The sequence below is a fragment of the Podarcis liolepis genome, assembly GCF_965112155.1.
Source record: "Podarcis liolepis genome assembly, chromosome: 1".
Lineage (NCBI taxonomy): Eukaryota > Metazoa > Chordata > Lepidosauria > Squamata > Lacertidae > Podarcis > Podarcis liolepis.
This window is the reverse complement of record NC_139554.1, coordinates 86,517,291-86,539,446: the sequence shown is the minus strand read 5'-3', so window position 1 is coordinate 86,539,446 and position 22,156 is coordinate 86,517,291. Positions and strand designations below refer to the sequence as shown.

Genomic DNA, 22,156 nt, shown 5'->3' with positions numbered 1-22,156 from the left:
AACAACCATTACACAAACACACTGGCCAAGTCGTAAAAGGCAACTTGGCTGCAGCAATGATTTGGGAGGCCAGGAGGGGAGCGATCTGTAGGGAGCAACTCAGCTGTCTGGCGGGCCGGCCTGAAAGAGGAGTTGCTTGCTACTTTAGTAAAACAGGGAAGGCAGGCAAGGACCCACAGCCCAGGTGGGGCTCGCTAGCTCATGGAAAAGGCATATGATTCCTCAGCTGGAGTGGGCTCAGGACAGGTGAGGGTCACATGCCTCACCAAGCCCAGAAAGTATAAAAGAAAGCCAGCCTACTGGGCAAAGGCTAACATAGGTTGCTTCACCCATCTTTGTCCCTTACCCTGTTCAACAATGGCATATGATCCCTGGAAGTTGTCCAGAAGTGAAAGCAGTGCTTGGTTCAAAAACAGGTTTTCCAACTGGATCAAGGTACCCAGGGAGTTTCCTGGCCAAATGGGATTGTATCCAGATCTCCTTAGTCCTAGTCTGATGCTCTAACCACATGGTCTCCAACACAGCACCCCCAGACACCCCCTTGTCACCCCCCAGACACAAAAACTAACTACCCTTCTCAAATTTTATTTTTGTTGCATTTGGGGTGTGTGTCTGTTTGTTTGGTTTTTGTCTACGTTTTGTTTGTTTTGAGAAGTACAGGTGATTTGTCTGGATTTCCATGTGTGTTTCTGAATACCCTCAATTCTTCTTTTGTATTTTGTGGTGGCCACAACAGTTTCTTAGATTGCCAAATGCCACAAAGGGGCTCACTTGCTCTTAATGTACTAAGTGGCATAATCACCCTTCACCTCTGTAATATTTAAAACTCCCCTCTATTGAGGCCTGGACTTTTATTTTCTTTGTAAGAGGAGTCTAGCCAGAGGGGTTACCTCCCTCTTTTTCATTGGCTCTGAACTAAGCAGATTCCAGGCTTGTCTTTTTGAAAGATAGTCTTCTGTTTTTCCCTTTATGCCCAGAAGATGGTGCTACCATACCATGCACAAATAACTCACAAGCAATAAAGAACATAGAAAGAGCCATGACAGATCAGGTCAATGGCATATCTAGTCCAGCATCCTATTCTCACAGTGTCCAACCCTGCCTACCTGCCAATCACTTTGCCCACCCCCTTCTTTTACACCTGGGCAACCCTCGCAGCTTACACAGACTTCCCTTCTCCTCCTCACAGCTTGCCCCGCCTCTACTCCCTCACAGCTCGTCCCAAACCACCCCCTTCCCTCACAACCTGCCCCTACCCTAGGCTGCCTGCCACTCACATTGTTTGCTTGCTCCTATGCCTGCTAGTCTCTCGTCACACTGGAGTTGCTGCCACACAAATTGCAGCATGATGACAGCCTTGTAATGTTATAATAAAGTCAGATAAGCTTTTTGTGGTTGACAGTCCTCTTCATCGTATGTGTGAGCATGCTTGCATGGAGTCCGCTTTTATGCTCTGGCATGCTCTTTAAAAGGCATCCTTTAAACAGCAACATTGTTAGGAGTTTAAGGTTTTAGGCCAATATTAGGAAACCAGCTGCCCTTGAAATATTGTTGGTACTCCAATTCCCACCAGCCTGAGCCAGCAGGGACAATAAACAGGGATGATGGGAACTGTAGTTGACTGTGCTTTCCTCCTGGAGGAAACACTGGGGATACAGTACTATCTTGCAGAGGACACTTTTCTGGATGGGAAAGTGCATGATTTATTGTGCCCCAAAGCATATCTTGGGGTAGGCTTCCCCCAGTCCTCTGGTGTATTTTTGGTACATTTCTTGGCAAATTTTGGTGTACATAGATGTGCTTGACCATGCCTTGTGCCCAGAGGAAGCTCTGGGCTTGGCAGAATTGAACACCATTACAAAGAGGAGTCTCTCTAAGATGCAGGTGTGTATGATCTGTAGCAGCCTGAAGCGTATTTTGGGATGGGAATTCCAGTTTTTACTTTTTTATTGTGATGTCACCACACATTCATGAGTGTTGCAGAAGCAGAATTTGGAATGAAGAGCATTATTGCTGGGCTTGAACATGAGCTTTCTAAAGGAAATCAAGTTGTTGAGCTTTTCTTGGGAAATCACGGGTGAAAATACCCCGTAAATAGGACATTGCAGGGGGCAGGCTTCTGCGGGGGAGGTGGGGCGCAGAACCTCAGATGTTTGAGTACTTTCAATGCTTTTCAATAATAATGGGGGGGGGCAGGGCCGGATTTAGGTTTGATGAGGCCCTAAGCTACTGAAGGTAACGGGGCCCTTTATATGTCCAGTTGTCCTTTGTCAACAACAAATGGTCGCTTTTTTGTGTTGAATATTTGCTATATGGTAATTTATGGACCTAAAAGGTATCTAAAGCCATTTACACATAACAAAATATGTATTTTATCAAAGTTCTAGATTCAGGTAGGTAGCTGCGTTGGTCTGACGCAGTCAAAATATATAAAAAATAAAAAAATTGTCCAGTAGCACCTTAGAGGCCAACTAAGTTTGTTCTTGGTATAAGCTTTTGTGTGCATGCATGTATCTAAAGAAGTGTGCATGCACACGAAAGCATATACCAAGAACAAACTTAGTTGGTCTTTAAGGTGCTACTGGACAATTTTTTAAAAAATTTTAAATAAATTTTATCAAAGTAGTTGTTGAACTGAAATACTGTACAATTAAGAAGAATTATCCAGTTTTTCTTTCCTTTAAATTTTTTTGGGGCCCCCAAGAGAGTGGGGCCCTAAGCTATAGCTTGTTAGCTTATAAGTAAATCCGGACAGCTCCCACCCCATCACATGGCTACGCCCATGGCCTCGAAGTCGAGAGTCCCCCAGTCCTAGAGATATATGATGTGGGGGAACCCCAAAGCTGATTTTGGAGTTCAGTGTGACGTAATGAACTTTTCCTTCTTCTTCTTTTAGATTTGGAGCAAATGAGGAATTGGGAACTAGTAACAAACTTCGGCATCGTCGAGAGCCTCAATTTTGCCAGCTGAGGCGCGCGCGCGCACACATACACGGCTCTTTGACTTGGCCCTTCCTCTTAGGGAAGCCTTGGTGGCTGCGCGCCCGCAGCGCCAGATGCGGAAAAGGCGCTGGCTGGAACGCCTTGCGCCAAGGTGGGCGTTGCTTCCTGGTTTCCGTCCTCAGGTACAGATCGGGAGAGGCGGAGTCTGCTTTTTCCTCTCCTGTGCCAAGGACCGGAGAGCGAAGGCAGGAGGGTGAGTCTCGCAGCCAGGCTGGTGCTTGGCGTTGCCCTAGACGAAGGACACTCACACAACGCGCCATTACAAAGTGCCGGCCCCATATTGTGACCCTAACGCGTGCGCTCGGGAGAGTGTTTACACGGGAGAGTGGAGCCCCCTGTCGCTTTCACACAACCCGTTCGCCCCGTAAACAATCTTGCACCGTTGGGACTCCTTCACTGAAACTTGCAAGAGGCTTCTCTGAAGTTTGTATCTCCTGTGTAGTCAGTTTCGGTTCCTGTGCAATTTTGAGCACCGGATAAATGCTCCCCCTCTTTGGCACAAGGGTACAAGTCATCCGGCTTTGAGAGAGAAAGAGAAAGCGTGTGTGTGAACAGAGAGAGAAAGAGAAAGACCAGCAGGGCTTTGCCCTTCTTTGGGTCCTGGCGTCTTGCTCCCTTTCCTCTCTGCGAGGCTGTCCGTCAGGGGGCTGAATGCCGCGCTGTGGCATTTGAATCGGGGCTTGCAAGCGGGGCCGGATTTAGGTTTGATGAGGCCCTAAGTTACTGAAGGTAATGGGGCCTTTTATGTGTCCAGCTGTCCTTTGTCAACTACAAATTGTCGCTGGGTTTTTTGTGTTGAATATATGCTATATGGTAATTGATGGACCTAATAGGTATCGAAAGCCATTTGCACATAACAAAATATGTATTTTATCAAAGTAATTGTTGAACTGAAATACAATTAAGAAGTACTGTCATACCCCGGGTTACAGCCGCTTCAGGTTGGGTTTTCTCAGGTTGCGGACCGCCGAAACCCAGAAGTACCAGAATGGGTTACTTCCAGGTTTCAGCGGTCATGCATGTGCAGAAGCCCTAAATCGCGCTTTGCGCATGCGCAGAAGCACCGAATCGCAACCCACGCGTGTGCAGGCACGGGTTGCAAACACTGCAGGTTGCAAACATGCATCCCGCACAAGTCACATTCGCAACCCAAGCGTCCACTGTATATTAATAGTAAAATACAAATCAGAAGAAGTATATTAATAGTGAAATAATTATTAAGCTCTTAAGGAGCCTACACAACACAAAACACTGTTGCTGTAAGTAGGTTTTATTTTATTTGTTTTTTATGTTATATTTTGGAAATGTGCATCCAGTTTTCCCCCCTTAAATTATTTTGGGGGGCGGCAAGAGAGTGGGGCCCTATGCTATAGATCAGGCTTCCTCAACTTCAGCCCTCCAGATATTTTGAGACTACAGTTCCCATCATCCCTGACCACTGGTCCTTCCGAAAACATCTGTGGGGCTGAGGTTGAGGAAGCCTGCTATAGATTGTTTAGCTTATACGTTAATACAGCACTGCTTTTAAGGCTAAACTCCAGAAACAGTAGCTTGTGGGCAGGGCGCTGCTGGATGAGGCCTCCTACCCTGCTGCGTTGACTGGAATCCAGGGGGATTTCCTCATATGCTTTGCCTTTGGGAAGCAATGACTTGCAGAGGAAAGAGGAAGCTGCCAGCAGATGCCCCTGAGCTCAAACAGATGAGTCCTGAGGCACCAGGACAGAGGCCAGCGCTTAATGCAGTGCTCAGCTGAGATCCAGCCTCTCATACCAGGTAAGTGTGGGAGCTCCAGTCCTCTGGCTACACAGAAGGACATAGGCAGCAGTGCTCAGTGGTGGGATTTTGTCCAAGGAGGGCAGAGAAATCAGGGAAAGGGCCAAGGGGTTCCAGGAGGCAAGCTTCATCTGCCTAAAACTCTCAAATCTGCCCTGATATCTCAAGCTGAAGATCTCATGCAGACACCGTGGCTAGTTCTCAAGTTTCTTGAAGCATTATATTTTCAATTCTTTGCAGGAAAAAACCAAGTCAAAGAGGTGTCTGTGAGGCAGGGCCCACCACGCCACAGTGTGTTCAGGCTAGACCCACACCCCATGGATTCAGGAAGTAGGGAATATTCAGCTTAGATGTAAGAGAATCTTTAAAGCTGGGACCTATTCAACTTTTGCATGCAAGCATACGGAAATTCATGTATCTGCACACAAGACTTGTTTTAGTACCAACTGTTTTGGCAAAGGAGAGAAACAGGTAGCAGTTGCTACTGTGTGGCCAGCATTTCTCAGGCAAAGCTATGAGTAGAAAAGTGTGCTAGATGGCTGGAGAGGAATGGCATGTTTGTTTGGCTTTCTAGAGCAATTTTGGGAGTGGTGTTCTTGTTTTTCTCCTCCCACTCCAGAGTTGGTCCTGAGAATAGATGTGACTCTCTCTGTCTCTCCCTCTCTCTCTCTCTCTCTCTCTCAGACATTAAAAGCCATGTAAAAGTACGATTACACAAAATGCATTTACAGTCGTCGTCGTCGTCCCCCCCTCTCTCTCTCTCTCTCACACACACACACAAAATTTCCTTCCCCACTCCATTCAATTATTAACATGTGCAAGGGTGAGTGACTGGGTTTCACCAGCAGTCTGCTTTGTCATAGTATTCTTAGCTGTCCTGTAAGCAATGTTGGGAAAAAAAATTCAAGAGTGTGGGCAGGAGGCAGGAGGCAGGAGGTCTGGGCCCCAGCACAAAAGACCCAAGGCTCAGGTCCCCTAGTCCACCTCTTCACCACAGCCCTGGGGGGTGGGCTTTATGGGTGAACTGTATGGAAAAAGTCACAGAGATGCCTTAGAAAAGTGTATGCCTACATTTAAAGTATGTTTAAAACACTTCTCTCTCTGTCCCCTCCCCAGAATCCTGGGAAATGTAGCTATGTGAGTATTAAACTAAAGCTCGCATGATTCTTAGGGGGGTGCTTTAAATGTATGGAGCATACACAGCCTGGGAAATGGGGGCAATGTGTGGAGAAAGAAGCAGAAGCAGTGTTAGTAGCTATAAGCAAATGGCTGTATTGTGGGCTGGGTAAGGCTACAGAAAATACCACTACAGTTGCAGATGATATCCTTGTGAAAGGCCTAGCCTGGGTCAATTCTGGCCACTTGAAACTAGTTGCTTTAGTTCCTTGTGTATTTAGGGAAGGAATGATTGCTCAGAATCTTGGGTCCTTTCTGGATGCAGGGAAAACGCACACCAGGTTTTTCCTTTAGCATTGCAGTAGTGCTAGTCACCATCAAATGTCATTAGCATGATATATTGCCTCCCCGTGAGCATGGTGGAGCATTGCTGCAAGTAATAGTCAACCATGTGCATATTTCCCCCTGTTTGTTTGTTTGTTGCCACTGTTTGTTTGTTTGTTGCCACTTGTTTGTTGGTTCACTGTGGTCTAAACCACTGAGCCTCTTGGGTTTGCCAGTCAAAAGGCCGGCAGTTCGAATCCCCACAACGGGGTGAGCTTCCGTTGCTCTGTCCCAGCTCCTGCCAACCTAGCAGTTCGAAAGCATGCCAGTGCAAGTAGATAAATAGGTACTGCTGTGGTGGGAAGGTAAACAGCATTTCCGTGCGCTCTGGTTTCCATCACGGTGTTCCGTTGCACCAGAAGTGGTTTAGTCATGCTGGCCACAAGACCTGGAAAGCTGTCTGTGGACAAAGGCTCCCTCAGCCTGAAAGCAAAATGAGCGCCGCAACCCCATAGTCGCCTCTGACTGGACTTAACTGTCCAGGGGTCCTTTACCTTTAACCTTGCTACCCTTGGGCTCTGGGGATTAAAAAAGGCTCTCCACCTCTCTCCTTATGAATGGTTGTTTACTTTGTAGGCAAGCTGAGGCAGAGCTATGGCCAGCGACAAAGAGATTCTTCGTGTGGTCAAGGACTTAAAGAGTAAGTGCACATGATTTTCTTATGTGCTTCTTCCCTTTCCTCCATGTGAGCGCATGCATACAAAGCATGATCTGGGGGTGTTTCCCCTCTTGTGTTAACTATCATTTGTACCTCCAAATCTCTGGGTTCCCCAATGCTTGCAGATATCTCCCTCTTGTTTCCCAGAGGTGCTATTTTGGCTATAAACCTATTGTCCTGCCCTGCATTACAGGGCGTAGTAGGGTAGCAGGGCTGGAACATTTAACGTTTTGGAATGTGGCTTAATTGCACCCCTTTCTTTATCTAGATACTGTGACCAAGTTAAACAAAAACTACCAGGAGCAGGGACTACCGGTGACAGACGGGAGCCGGGAGCTGCAACAATTCTGTGCCCAGCTGGAGTTCCTGTTGCAGGTAAGGCACCTCTATCAGACTTGGGTTGATGATGTGATAGTAGCAGACATCGTGTGAACTGCAGCTTAAGTTGGTACACCCACAAAGTCTGCAGCATGTGACTCATGCTGCCCCGCTCTGGTGCCGCTCTTCCCATGAACCTTTTCTTGATCCTGTAGCAAAGTGCGGGTGATCCTCGAGGTTGTGTCATCTTAAGCTGCGTGATGAGCATCCGAGAGGGCAGGTTTTTTGTTCGTTTCTATTTTTTCTGTGCTGCAACTGCAGCCCATTAATACGAACCCAAAGGGCCTAACTTAGTTAGCTATTATTGTTCTTTCAAAAGCAAATGTACGCCCTGCCCACACAGTGCAGTCACAACGCTCGGAGCAGCTTACAAGAAGGTCAGAGCACAAGGCAAGCCCTGCTGGAGCAGGGGAAAGGTCCATCCAGTCCAGCAACGTCTTCTGACCATAGGCAACCTGATGCCCATGGAAAACCTGCAGGCGGGACCAGTACGCAGCAGCAGTCACCCTGCTTGCAATTCCCAGCAACTGGTATCCAGAGGCAAGCCAACAATTTAAAGCAGTAAAACATCCACATGAACAAACCTGGACCCTAAGATCTTGGGAGGCTTGAAAGTGTGATGGGCGGCTACTGTGAAAAGGGCCTTTTTGGTGGATGCCCCTCCCTAGAGAGACTGGCCTTGAGCCTATCTTAGCCTCTTTCCAGTGGCAGGTGAAGACTTCTTCATTTTCTCAGGCTTCTTGGATCCATACACTTTTAATCCATGGAACCTTACAATGGTGTTGCTGTGTATCCTCTTCTGTTGTTTTACTGGTGGCAACTGAAACATTTGTGTAACTTCTTGTTGCTCTATTGATTAGTGTTACATTTTAATAGGGGTTTTTAAAAAATATATAGTGGTGTCTTGGTTCTCAAACTTAATCCATTCTGGCAGTCCGTTCCAAAACCAAAGTGTTCCAAAACCAAGGTGTGCTTTCCCATAGAAATTAATGCAAAATGAATTAATCCGTCCCAGACTTTTAAAAGCAACCCATAAAACAGCAATTTAACATGAATTTTGCTATCTAATGAAACAATTGATCCATAAAATGAAAGCAATAAACAATGGACTGCAATCACACAATCAATCAGTAGCTGAACTGGGTTCCACACAGTCACAAAAACACAAAAGAACCATAAAAACACAAATAAGAGGAGGAGGAGGAGAGTTTGGATTTGATATCCCACTTTATCACTACCCAAAGGAGTCTCAAAGTGGCTAACATTCTCCTTTCCCTTTCTCTCCCACAACAAACACTCTGTGGGGCTGAGAGACTTCAAAGAAGTGTGACTAGCCCAAGGTCACCCAGCAGCTGCATGTGGAGGAGCGGAGACAAGAACCCAGTTCACCAGAGTACGAGTCTACCGCTCTTAACCACTACACCATACTGGCAGACCTCAGCATAACACTCAAAATGGAAGTGTGGCACTCAAAACAGAAGTGTAGCACTCAAAACTGAGCACGTTCGGCTCCTGATAAAAGTTCGCAACCTGGAGGACTTACTTCTGGGTTTGCAGTGTTTGGGTTCCAGGTTGTTTGAGTACCAAGGCATTTGAGAACCAAGGTACCAAGGTACCAATATAATTTTATTAAGTTTTCTGTTTTACAATTTAAAATTCTCATTTTACATCCTTAAGACATTAGTGACTTCCCTTCTTTTCTTTCCATGGTTCATTTTACATATCATAAATCCCTTCATATTTAACAAAAAATATACAGTGGTACCTCGGGTTACAGACGCTTCAGGTTACAGACTCCACTAACCCAGAAATAGTACCTCGGGTTAAGAACTTTGCTTCAGGATGAGAACAGAAATTGTGCAGCAGCAGTGGGTGGCCCCATTAGCTAAGGTTAAGAACAGTTTCAGGTTAAGAAGGGACCTCCATAACGAATTAAGTTCTTAACCCGAGGTACCACTGTATACCATTCAGTATTTTATTATCGCATCCATCAAAACTTGTTTACACTGTTGAATGTATCTTAATGCTGCCAATGTTTTTAGCGTTTTTAATTGTTAGGTGTGGGATAGAAATAATGCAGATGTGTAAATAAAAATTAACAATGCCATTATCGTTACTCCCTCCCCGCCTCTGCTTGGTCATTATAGTATGATCTGAAAGAAAAGAGAAACCTCTTTGGGCAAAGGAAAGATTACTGGGACTTCCTGAGCCGAGTTCTGACCAGACTGCACAATGGTGTTCATGCAGGGGTGCAACATGTCACCTCCCTCGACAAAGTAAGATTGGCTGATGCTATTAATGGTATCGCCACTATTATTTATTCGATTTCTTACTCACCCCTCACTATGTGGTTCCATGGTAGGTTACAACCATTTTAAAATACAATGCGAAAAACAGTTAAAGCAGTCCAGAGAATGGGGTGGATCCTCAAATTTGCATCTTGCGTTGCCAGAGGCCAGAGCTGCACCTTCAGTGTATGACAAAAACTACACAATAAATGTTCCAGATACACCTCTGTGGGGATAAATTTCCACAATTTGTGAGCATTAGGGGCAGGAATGGGTACATGTGAAGGATTGGGGAAGGAGAAAGGGAGACATGGGCATAGCCAGGGGGCAGCTCCCCCCCCCAATCAAGTGAATAAAGAAAAATACTTAACAAACTGACCAACTGCATCACAGATAACTTGGTTCTGCCCCCCTAATATAAAGCCTGCCCCCCCCCAGCTACGCCCATGCCTCCCTTTCTCCTTCCCCAGTTCTTCACATGTACCCATTCCTGCCCTCAAAATAAATCTTGGCTACGCTCCCCACCCAGAGGTACAATGTGATGGCACTGTCTCTTGTCAACAGGGTCTGCCTGAGGCAGTGCTTCTCATTGGAAGGAGATCCTGCAGAGCAGGGACCAAGAATCAGGGAGATGCTGCACATCATTTGTTCTAGTGATCAAAAGGATGCTCATATTAACAAGGGCAAACAGCCTTTAGGGGTTATTTGATAAGGGAGCCTCCCCTAAATCTGGTGCCTTGGGCTGGGTGTGGCTGATGGGAGTTGTAGTGCAAAACATTTGGAGGGCAGCAGGTTGGGGAAGGCTCGAGTGTGCCTTACACCTGGGATGTTCACATATTCTTTCACATCTTACTGTGCTTTATGCAAAACTAATTTAATAATACAGCACTGTTTTTCAATGTTAAGAACCATACACCCATAACAGGATAGCTCAGTTGATACTGGGATAGCTCAGTTGGCAGAGCATTAGACTCTTAATCACAGAGTCATGGGTCTGAGCCCCACATTGGGCAAAAGATTCTTGCATTGCAAGGGGTTGGATTGAATGACCCTTGCCGTCCCTTCCAACTCTACAGCTCTGTGATTCTTTGATTCTTTGTTTGTTATCTACAATTAAGCACATGGACATGTATTTCTTACTGGGCTGTTTTTAATGAACCACTAAGGATTGCATAGGAGCATAGATATTAGTATAAATAGTATATAAAAGAACTGCTGAATAATCACAGGGAAATCATGTCATATTTTCAGGGCCGGCCCTAGCATTGGGCAGTGTGTGGTGACCGCCTCAGGCAGCAAATGCAGAGGGGCAGTGGGCATAGCCCTTTGGTTGTTCCTCTTGAACCCCAAACCCAGAATTTATGCCAGGCCAGATGGGGTAGAGATGGAGTCAATAAAGAATCACCTAATGAATAGGGCAACTCTTGAAGGCTTTCCCACCTTTGAATGTGAATCTGTTTCCCTTGGTAGCTGAAAACAGCCGTGGGGAAGGGCCGTGCTTTCATTCGTTATTGCCTGGTCCATCGGCAGCTGGCGGAGACCTTGCAGCTTTGTTTCATGGAGCCAGAAGTCATCAGGTAAGAGCTTGAAGGTGAAAGTGGCACAGCAGTGGGAGAGGAAGCTTGCGATGCAGGAAAACAAGGTTGCACACTATCCTCATAGTGCAAAAGAAAAGGGCAAAATGATGGGGAAGTTGGGATAGCACAGGGATCTCCAAGGTGACACCTGTGGGCACCACAGTGCCCTGAGATGCACACACACACTCCTGGTAGCTGCCAAGGCTCTCTGTCCCTCCCAGTTTTTTATTCTTCAAAATAGTAAGACTTCTATGGCTTAGAGAAAGTTGGCAGGTGGTGGTTGTTATTATTTTCCATTCATTCATTCATTTAAGGATTTATAAACCACCTCCCAATAAATGTTTCTGAAACAGCATGCAACATTTCTTAGTAAAAATGGAATATATAAAACATTTTTAAAAACAAACTTTAAGATAACTGCATTACAAAATTACGTATGCATTTATATGGGCCAGCTGCTTTTCTATCTCTGCGTTATTTGTTTTGAGGTTCATGTAGGTATTTTTCCCATTGTTGCTGTCATTGTTTGGTTTGGGGTGGGGGGAGGTTTGAGCATCGCCAGTTTTCCTCTGTGAGATGAGCATTTTTTGGCACCCAGGACATTTTCTTAGATTTCCAAATGTGCACCTGGGCCCCAAAAGGTTAGAGTCCCCCAACACAATGAGTTTGCTTAAAGTCTCTGCTATGTATGTATTTATGCTTTACTCTTTGCAGTGAGTGGTACTACGCACGCAGCCCTTTCTTGGATCGAAAGCTGTGGACAGACATCTTGGGCTTCCTCTATGAGCTGGATGGCATGGCCTTTCACCTGGCCCTGCGCAGAGGAGACCTGGATGCTGCGTGGCCCGTGGTCTCTGAGTGAGTAGCAGGCGCTGCGTATTTTCCATGGATGCAGATACAGCCTCCCCACTCTGAGCTTTCTGAGTAAGACAGTCAAAGGAAACGGGCGAGAGGAGGGGCTTTGTTGCATGTTGTCACCAGCAGAAGGTGCTCTTCTCTCCTCTAAATTTTTCACACCAGAACATTTGGTTCAGGTCTTGTTCTGCTACTGCTAAGCTTCTGTTATTTTGCAGGCGGCTTCACAGCATAAAGCCACGGAAGTGGTAAACCTCGTAGAAACAGAAAAAAGTACTGAGATGCAAGGTCTGCACTAATAGAATCAGTTCAGCAAACTAAAACAGTGAAAACATCCATACAAATGCTAAAAATAACAAAACAATTTCATAATATTGGCCTTCCATAAATGACTGGGCTACACCTCTGGGAAAGCCTTCCTAAACAAAAATGTCTTCATTTATGCACCTAAATATCATCATGGGAGACACCTGTCTGATTTTGGTTAGTAATTGATCCCAGAGAGCTGGAGCTGCCAAAAGCCCACTTTCTAGTACAGGCTAAGTGTATCTCTAGACGCTAATACTGATATCATCAGCATCCTTGCAAATCCGCTGCTTTGATCTCTTCCAGGGTTTTGCCACGATGTTCCAACCCAGCTGCTATGCACTCCCAGCAGAAGGAAGCATCCTCTGAGGTACATATTCCCCACTTCCTTGCCTATCCCGTTGCAAAATACTTCCTGCCCTAAGACCCCAGCAATGATTTTGGATCACTGGTGTACCTTGAGAGCTTTTCCTTTCCCTGTCATGAAAATGGATCTAGAACCTGCAACCCCTTCCCAGCCCAAACACAGGAGGGCTGTGGTGGTCACTCGTTCCCCATTCCTGGATTAGGGAAACATGTCTTGGTGGTGGCATGGGCTGTAGCCAATCAACACTCTCCACAGCTGGCTTTTCCTTACCTCAGATGTGCAGAGCCAGTTTTGTGGAGCTCACACTAAGAGAGGAAAGGGTACATTTGTATTAAACATTCTGGGGGCACTTCAAGACCTGTCCTCATTACTTTACAAATGCTGTGTCTCTCTTTATCTTACCTCGCATTAAAAAGGGAGGGGGCTCCTAACTTTGCAAACCTTAGATTGTTGTTCAGCCTCTTGTTCACTTTTTTCATTCACAGTCGTTTAGAGGCCTTTATTCCTGGCTGTGAACCAACTTTTGAATCTAGCACCCATTGATAATACTCTAATTTCCTAGGATCCAGCCTGATCCCATCACTCTGTACCAAACAATTTATGTGTTTGTTGACCATAGGCTGGGAACTCAAACAGAGACTGCGGGAACCACCAAGGGGCCACCAAAGTTCATGAGAGCTCGCCAAGAACCACTAGTGACCAACATGCTGTTGAGCCAACTGCTGATGATCGACTCACTGCTGGGCTGGAAAACTCAATGGAGAAATGGGTTGGGATCTGGAGAAGCAGGAAGAACAGTCTGCTGCAGATGGGTGCTCTCTTGAAGCTGAGTCATTTTATGGAAGCAGATCCAGCTGCTGGCAAGGAGGTGCAAAAGGGAAATGGTGAGCTGCAGGCCCAAGTGGAGAAGCTGAGCAAAGAGCAGCCAGGAAGCATCTCTTCCATCGAGGAACGGTGTTCTCTGCTTCATCAGACAGATCACTGCCTGTGTGGAAAGATGGAGAGGCCACCTACTGAAGGTGACACCAAGTGGAAGCAGGACTTCAAAACACTGATGTGGGAGCTTGCTGCTTTGCGGCAAAAATTGGCCCAGCAACAAGAGGAGAATGCATCTCTGAGACTAGCCCTTTTGGAGGAAAACCAGCTTCTGAAAGAGGAGCGGGCAAAACATGAGCAGCAACACAAGGAGAAGATGGATGAGCAGGAAAAACAGCAGCAGGAGTTGGCCAAAACCATCAAGGCCCTCAGGGAGGCAGAGGACAAGGTTGCCAACCTGACTAGCAAATGCCAGGAGGCCTGGTCCAAGAGAGATGCCGCCGAGAGGTCTCTAGAGGAGGCAGAGCAAAGGCTGAGTTCTCAGGAGGCAGAGAGGAGGAAGCACTTGGCAGACATTGAGGCCCAAGAGTTAAGGCGCCAGCAGCTGGTCTCTCGGTGTCAGGGCCTACAGGAGAAGCTGAAGGCATGCGAAGAGAGCTTGGAGAAGTGGGAAGCCCAAGCGGTAGCTTGGAAAAGCCAAGGTGGCCAGCTGGGAATGAATGAGGAGCAGCCAGAAGGCATGAGCTGCAGGCCAGCAGAAAGGGAAGAACATCCAGCCATGTTGGAATGGGGTCCTCTAAAGGGGAAACTGGAGAGGAGCCTTGCTGAGATACAGGTACTAGAGAGGGAGAAGGAGACTCTTATGGAAACTCTGGTGTCCCAGGAGAAAAGTCTGGTGTTTTCAAAACTAGAGGTTCAGGACCTTCAGAAGGAGCTGTCGGCATGTCAGGAGCATGTTGCCACTCTCCGGACATCTCTGGAGGAGCAGGAGAAGGCCCTAAGGGTCAAGGAAGAAGCAGCTCAGGGTTTGCAAAGAGAGTTGAATAGCCAGTTGGCCCAGCTACAGGACGCCCTGGGGAAAAACACTACGCTGGAGGCTCATTTAGAGGAAGCGGCCAGCAAGAAGTCTCAGCTGGAAGCTCAAGCTGTTGAGGAGCAGGCCAGGCATGAAAGGACTTTGCAGGAATTAGGGAACCAGCTGGGAACTTTTGAAAAGGAGGTGGCCACACTGCAAGAGGAGAGGCAGCAGCTGCGGGCCACCTTGCAGCAAGCCCTCAAAGAAAGAGAGGCCTTGGTAATGCAAGCTGAGAGCATGGCTTCTGCTCTGGACAGACGGGCGCAGGAGGCTACACAGCTTCGGAACGAGCTGGAGGAGCTCAAGGCCACCAGCAAAGCACAACAGACATCCTTGCAGGAGACAAATGAAGTAGTGGCCTCAGCCCTCAGGGGAGAGTGCCTACAGCTGAGAAATCAAGTGGAGCAACTGGAGCAGGAGAAGATGTGGGCCACAAACATTGCGGAGCAACTGAGTGAAGACTTGGAGCAGGGCTGGGAATGGCCCAGGGAGGAAGGTGCTCTACAGAGGACATGGCCTCCTTCTGTCACCGTGCTGGACTCGGCCTGTGGGGCCAGAGATGAAAAAGGCAGGGACCTGGTCAGGAAGAGGGGCATCGCTGAGGAAAACAGCCATGGAGGAGCAGGGTCACGGCCAATGAACACAGAGTTTCTTCAGGTCGATGGGCTGCAAGATGCGGCAAGTCCTGTCAAGAAAGGGGCCGGTGCTAAGCCTAGTGCAGAAGCCCATGGGAAGGTAAGGGACTCATGTTCTATGTACAATGTGAAGATACATGATAGTTGAGAAATGGTGTGCTACTGATCCTGACCATATGGAGGCACTGCCTGCAACTGGCATCCCTCTTCTCCAGTGAGAGAAAGTCTGTGGAAGGGGTAGCCAATGTGGTGGCCTCCAGAAGTTGTTGGACTCCAACTCCCATCAGCCCCAGCCAGTGTAGCCAGTGGCCAGAGATGCTGGAAGTTGGAGTCCAGCCACATATGGTGGGCACCATGTTGACTAGCTCACATGTATGGCAAGTCAAAATAACTATGAAGTTTGAGTTTTATATGTCATGTGCTGAACTTTTAAATTTGGGGTGAATCTAGAGTTTCATCTAGGACTCAGATTAGGCAATCCTCAAATTTATGTGACAAAACTTGAATTTCAATACTCAAACCTGGAAATTGAAACTAAACATTTGGTCTCTAAAAACCAATCCCCTAATTCTGATTTATTTTTTTCAAAAATAAAATCAAACCATTAACTTAAAAGCAACGTTTTTCTGTAGCATTATTTCAAAGGGGGGGGGGGGAAACATTGGAGACAGGAACAAACAGTGTGTGTATCAGAAAAAAGTAAAACCATTTTTTCTATGCAAAGTCCTGGTGTGCTGGTGAAGCTCCAGGCCAGAAAGTATTGTGAGCAAAAATATAGGCTCATTTAGAGTGCTGGGCAAAAAAAGCAGCTAAGTAAGTTCTGGAGTTTAGCTGTCCATTACCAATGGCATTTTCTGAAGGAGTGCTGCCCCAGCAACTTCATTTTGCAGGTGCTGCTACAGCCTTGAAAATGCAGCTGTCGAATTTGAAGCCTTGGCAATACCCCCACAGTTGCATGCTCCTGGGTCTGTGTGATCTCTCTAACTGGGACCCACTGATTTTCTATTGTGCTCCCCCCCCCCCTTACCTGATTCCCCTCAGTGTCTAACTCACCATCTGAAGAAAATGACGGCTGATGTGCAGCAAGCAAAGCAAATGTTTGCTGCCAAGGAACAAACGATGATGCAGCTGATGGAGCAGCTGAGCCGGTGAGAGCATGAGCCTATTTCATTGGATGGTAGGTTTAAGGGAAGGACTGTAGCTCAGGGAGAGAGGAGGTGCTTTGCATGGAGAAGAGTTCATATCCCATCTCTGGTAGGACTGGGAAGACCCCTGCCTCAAACCCTGCAGAACTGCTACTGGTCACTGCACTGAGATAGATGGACCATTGGTTTGACTTGGTGTAAGTCAGTTTGCTGTGCTTCTATAAAGCAGGGATAGGGAATTAGATCTGGCCAGTCACCTGTCAATCACCTGATGTCATAAAATGTCAGGTGATTCAGCTGCAAAGAAAGAATTGTGAGTGCCCTTCGTGTGCTCCAGGTCCTGTGTTAAGGAAATGCTGAAGAAATCATATATTATCAAACTCCAGGATTCTTTGAAACAGGCCATTGCAATTAAAGTGGTTTGAAACAACAGATGTTCACAGTGTGTATGTATTCAGTAGTTTCCTTTCCTCCTGCTTAGGTCTCAGCAGGAAAAAGAACAGTTGCTGCTTTTGCTGGAGAAAAGCCGACAGGAATCGGAAGAGAAGGAGAAGAGGTACAAAGGGGAGCTGTCAGAACAGGGGGAGACTATTTGCAACATGAAAGGAAAACTGCTGGAGTTACTACGGTGAGTAAACTGAGTCCATGAGGAGCAGAGGAGAAGGGAGCCGCACTCCCTTCATGCTGCTGGCTTTGGAAATGCAGACTAGGTGACTGGGGGGAGGGGACCCCACAAAGATCAAAACACACTAGATAAGTTAGAGACCAGCCAGAGTCTCATCTTCCCAGCTGGAATCCTCAGCTGCAGCGCAGTGATAAAGAGCAACACACATCCAAGCACCACAGAATAGCAATACAAAGCATAGTATTCAGTTTATTAAGATCAATACAACTGCAATCTTATGTATAGGTGCCTGGGAGTGAGCTGCATTGGTACTTACTTCAAACTGCAGAGGGTCAGCTTGTAAAACACATTGAGTGCATTTCTTGAATTGACAATGGGCTACAAGAGATGATCTGTAATTCTTAAAAGGCTCCATCTTTTGTCATGGGCTGGCGGCGGTCATTAGCTGCCTATAGAGCTAGAAAAGGTAAATTTCTCTGTCCTCCCTTTTCTTCTTCAGGGAAAAAGATGCCCTGTGGCAAAAGACAGAAGGCATTGCCTCCACAACAGTATCCCCAGCTCCTCAGAACCCAGGGGTGTGTGTTCAATGCAAAAAGGATTTCAGGCTCATGTCGCGCCGATACCAGTGCAGGTAACGTCTGTGCTATTATTGTTGTTGTTATTATTAATTAAATTTATATGCTGCCCATCATCCGAAGATCACGGGGCAGTTCATAACATAAAAATACAAAATGAGAACACAAAATACATGATAAGAACAAGAACAAACCAATAGCCCCTCTCCCACAAACACATTTAAAATGACACAGGCTGTTTAATTAGCCAAAGGCCTGGGAGAAGAAGTGTATTTTTGCCTGGTTCAATGTAATGAAGGCGCCAGGCAAGCCTTCTCAGGGAGAACATTCTACAAATGGGGAGCCACTGCATAAAAGAAATAACTTGCGTTCTGTGAGGAGGACCAAGTGTGCAGGGCTGGATTTAGGTTTGATGAGGCCCTAAGCTACTGAAGGTAATGGGGCCCTTTATATGTCCAGCTGTCCTATGTCAACAACAAATTGTCACTGTTTTTTGTGTTGAAAATATGCTACATGGTAATTTATGGACCTAATAGGTATCGAAAGCCATTTACCACTGTTGCTGTGTGTAGGTTTTATTTGTTTTTTATCTTATATTCTGGAAATGTACATCAAGTTTTTTTTTTCTTTAAAAAAATTTGGGAGCCCCAAGAGAGTGGGGCCTTAAGCTATAGCTTGTTTAGCTTATACGTAAATCCAGCACTGCAAGTGTGTCAAGGATAAACAGAACTTTAGCCAGGAAGTATGCTTTTTCCTCCCCCTGTTCTGTTTTTCTGCCCTACTAGATCCCACAGCATGTGGGAAAAGGGGGGTGAACCAGAGAATGGCCCTCCCCAGTGAAGAATACCCCTACAGATGGGTACAGATGGGTCTCTTTGGTCTAGGTGAGAATGTGACACCATCAAGTGACGGAACATCCCAGTGTCCTTTTGCATGCGGGGACCTCTGGAGAGAGCTGACTGATATCTCCATTGGTAATATTAGATAAGTTATGCATATCGTTGAAGGGCACTCAGATGCAAAAAGGGCTGATCATTTTTTTGAGATTTAGGCACCATGCTTCTGTTACTACAGCCTCAATTTGCATTAGCTTTTTAGGCAGCTGCACCACAGCTCATATTCAGTTTCTGATCAACTCGGACTTTTCACCTGAAACAAGTGAACAAGCACATCATAAATTAAGTGGCAATACCCTAAAGCCACACGCTCATATCCTCTCCATCTCAAAAGCCTCTTTTTGTATCTTTTTCCTTGTACCATCATCCCATAGTGTGAGAAAGCTAGCTGTCAACAATTTCAGGTGCCCAGGCTGTGGCTCACGTGATGTTTCCCATTTCTCATCAGTTCTTCCCATGCTCACTTGTTTCTAAAAACCACAATGTCTTGTTTTGGATCACAACTTCTCCTTTCTGCAGCTGCTGTTTACTAATGAAGGGTCTCCAGCTCCCTAGCAGTAAGAAGAGGGGTGATGGAGTGGCAGGGCCTAACTTGATGGGACACATCCCCAATCAGATCTATCATCTCTCTACTTTTTAAATCTCCTGCCCTTGCCTTTAAAAACTTGTATAAACTCTTTGTTTACAGGGCATCTAGATGCTCTGCAAGTTCAGTGCTGGTGACATGCCAGCCACCTGCCATCTTATTGTGTCTAGAGGCATCTATAGACAGGTCCTGTCAATGATCCAAGAGGACCAGGCCACTTTCAGCTTTTGAGACCCCTAGCCATAATGCGTGTAGTGCATTATCATGACTATTCAGAGCAGGTCTGGATTTTTAGCCCTGCCCTTTATGTCAGGTTGTTCCAGTTTGGGGATAAAACTGGATGGTGAACTTTAAATAACAGCTTTGCTCTGCTTGCCAAAATTGATCAGGCCTGAAATGCACAGCATAGGATGCTTTCTTCGGAAAAAGGAATACAAGGATATAAAGATAAACAACCAGACCAAAACCTGAGGTCTTCCTTTGTAAGGGAATATATGGACAAAGAACCAGACCAAAAATGAAAGTCCAAAACTTTGTTGCCTAACAAAATGTTACACAGCTTTGGATGTTCTCACCCTTGTGAAAAAAAAACACTGAAAAGGAGAAATAGAGATTAAAGTGAAGGAATTACTCAACCTAGCACACTAACCCTAACACACACACACACACACACACACACACACACACACACACACCAAGGAGTGAGGAAGTACATACAGAAAAGAGTGTCCTGGCAAAGGAGCCTGATAAAATTAGGGAAAATAAGTAAGGCGGTAGAAAGAAGTGCCATAGTCACATCTTGCCAGAGGTGACACAAGGTAGGTACAGCGGTTGCAGCATGCTCCAGGTGCCATCTTGACGGGTGTGACATTCTGCGCCACCCCCCGTGACTCCCAAGCCTACAGTGAGCTGGGGAAAGGGGGGAGCGGCAAAGTGGCGCACAAGGCAAGCCTACCTGCTAGCCCATCGGCTACCCGCGGCTTTGCAGCTCCAGCACTCTCAGAGCTACAGCCACAAGCAGAGGATCCCACCGCCATCCATACGGCACTCAAGCACCACTGTCGGCAAATCGCCTGTCGGTGCATGCGCAGCACGTAGTGGCGCCACGCATACACCGTACATATGGCACATGCGCATGTGCTGTACATATGGTGCATGTACACCGCCAGGCGGTTTGCCGCCCCCCGCCCTGCACCAAGTGCCTGTTAGCCTTCCTTTGCCCCTACATCTCGCCTTTTGAAATCTCTGTTGTGCAATTCTTTTCCAAATTTGCAATCCACTTTGTGAATTGGTGCTTCTCCAAATTGGCATTAAGAGGGATCTGTTTTTATAGTCACACAGCCTGGCGAACAAAAGTTCTTTCCCATAGAATCCATAAAGCCAACTGACTTGTGAAAACAGCATTCTTCTCTGTCAAGATCCAGATTTAACTTGTCTTGAAATTGTTCTCTCCACTTGCATGGGAATGTCCTCCATTTGCATAGGCCCACAGCTTCTGCATTTTAAAAGTAGCAGAATGCAGATTGTTTGCATCACAGTTGACACGCACAGCAAATCTTGTTTGCTTCTTAGCCCACTGTAAGGGAAATCTCTCTCATGCAGGCACATACAGAAAGGTAACTGTTCCATTCGGGTTGCCCTGCTGTCACTAGGACTAGAACTAGTTCTTATCAAATTTTGCTCTTTAAAGCTCACGACTTAAATTTTCAGTCCAACTGGGTTAAAAACACTGCTTACTTAATTTCAAAAATAAAAGGACAGAACAGAATTTGAGAGATATGATACATATTTTTAAGAAGCATTATATAAAGCATAAGCATACATGTCATTAATAAACATTAACAAAGTGGCTTCCTGTGCGCACTCTCTCAATCGCTTTCTCAGGTTGTGTCGGAGCATGGTGTGTCATGCCTGCTCGGTGAGCAGCGGGCACAAGGAGCGCTGCTGCCTTCCCTGCTACCAGAAGAGAAATGGCCAAGGCACCTGACCAGACTCAGAGGGCTCAGCAAGGCAGCCCATTCCACCCAGTGGTACAGACACTGCAAGTCCAGAAAATGGCTCCCTCCCTGAGTGCCATGTGGGAATGGATGTGACTTCTGTTTGGGCATTGGTTGCAGGCTCCTCCAAATGAAGAGGAGCATATGGTGGCAGTCAGGGACATTGTCATGATAAACGGCTTAGAAATTAAATTTGTATCAGGGATGACTCTAAATATTCAGCGGGTTCCAGTGGTGTAGGAGCATCTCTCATTCTTTCCAGATCCAACACTATTAGTTAGAAGTCTGTTTTTATCTGGCGTTTCTGTGAGGCATGCAGCCAGGCACTCAGATTCAGCCATTTGCCTTCAGCCCCTGCAGCTGAATATTTCCCAAACGTCTCCTTTGCAGGATATCATGTGTTGACCCAACAAACAGTTGCTGTGGTTGGTTGGAGGTGCTGGGGACAGCAAGCATATGAAGCATGGATAAGGGCATTGTCCCAATGAACTTGAGTCCATCGTTAAAGTTGAGCATATGGAAGCTGGCAAACATGGGATCTGAAAGTGAGCGACTTCATGAGCAGTTGCCCTGTTCTCTCTCAGCAGCATCACAGAAGGAGAATTTTTGTGGGATAATGCTGTGGCTACGCCGAATTCCCAAGCTAGTCCAGGGAAGCATTTTGCTTCCTACTGTACTGTTTCCTACTGCAGGTGGTGGGAACTCCTAAGGCAGCTGGGAAGATCAAGAAGAATTATGGGAGGGGAGGAGTCCCCATCACCACCATGGATGGCAGGTGTCATGTCCCCAGTTCACTGTACTTTATTCTTACTCTGAAGATCACTATTGGAAACTGGAATCCATAATTGAATCATGTAATTGCTGTGGAAGAAATGATTATTTATGGGGTGGAGCATTCAGAAATTAAATTTCAAAGAAAATCATTTGGGTGGGTTTTGTGCTAGTTCTTTCCCTTCCTTTTTTGTGCAGTAAAATATATTTTGTAGTGTTATGTTTCTCTATATTAGCAAAGGAATCCATAACAACAACAAAAGTGTCAATATGTGTCAGCTGCTGCAGAAATGGTGACATTAAAATGTAGTCTATCTCTCTCTCCATGCCT

General features: G+C 46.2%; 1 protein-coding gene across 5 annotated transcripts; it reads left to right on the top strand.

The window, feature by feature from the left end:
• Nucleotides 1–2,215: 2,215 nt before the first annotated feature.
• On the top strand, nucleotides 2,216–21,977 carry RUFY4 (RUN and FYVE domain containing 4). Of its 5 annotated transcripts, none has more exons than XM_083488979.1 (12): nucleotides 2,216–2,235; nucleotides 6,852–6,915; nucleotides 7,202–7,308; nucleotides 9,459–9,587; nucleotides 11,070–11,176; nucleotides 11,891–12,034; nucleotides 12,644–12,707; nucleotides 13,324–15,330; nucleotides 16,272–16,378; nucleotides 16,857–17,003; nucleotides 17,500–17,631; nucleotides 20,942–21,977. In XM_083488979.1, the coding sequence occupies exons 2-12, from the start codon at nucleotides 6,870–6,872 to the stop codon at nucleotides 21,042–21,044; spliced, it is 3,093 nt and encodes a 1,030-aa protein (XP_083345105.1). In that variant the 5' UTR covers nucleotides 2,216–2,235; nucleotides 6,852–6,869; the 3' UTR covers nucleotides 21,045–21,977. The 5 variants fall into 5 exon arrangements, 4 of the variants coding, with proteins under 4 accessions (XP_083345105.1, XP_083345102.1, XP_083345103.1 ...); XR_014522415.1 differs by lacking the exons at nucleotides 2,216–2,235; nucleotides 20,942–21,977 and adding exons at nucleotides 3,017–3,195; nucleotides 20,427–20,812 and having other exon boundaries at nucleotides 17,500–19,865; XM_083488976.1 differs by lacking the exon at nucleotides 2,216–2,235 and adding an exon at nucleotides 3,020–3,195.
• The last annotated feature ends 179 nt before the right edge of the window (nucleotides 21,978–22,156 follow it).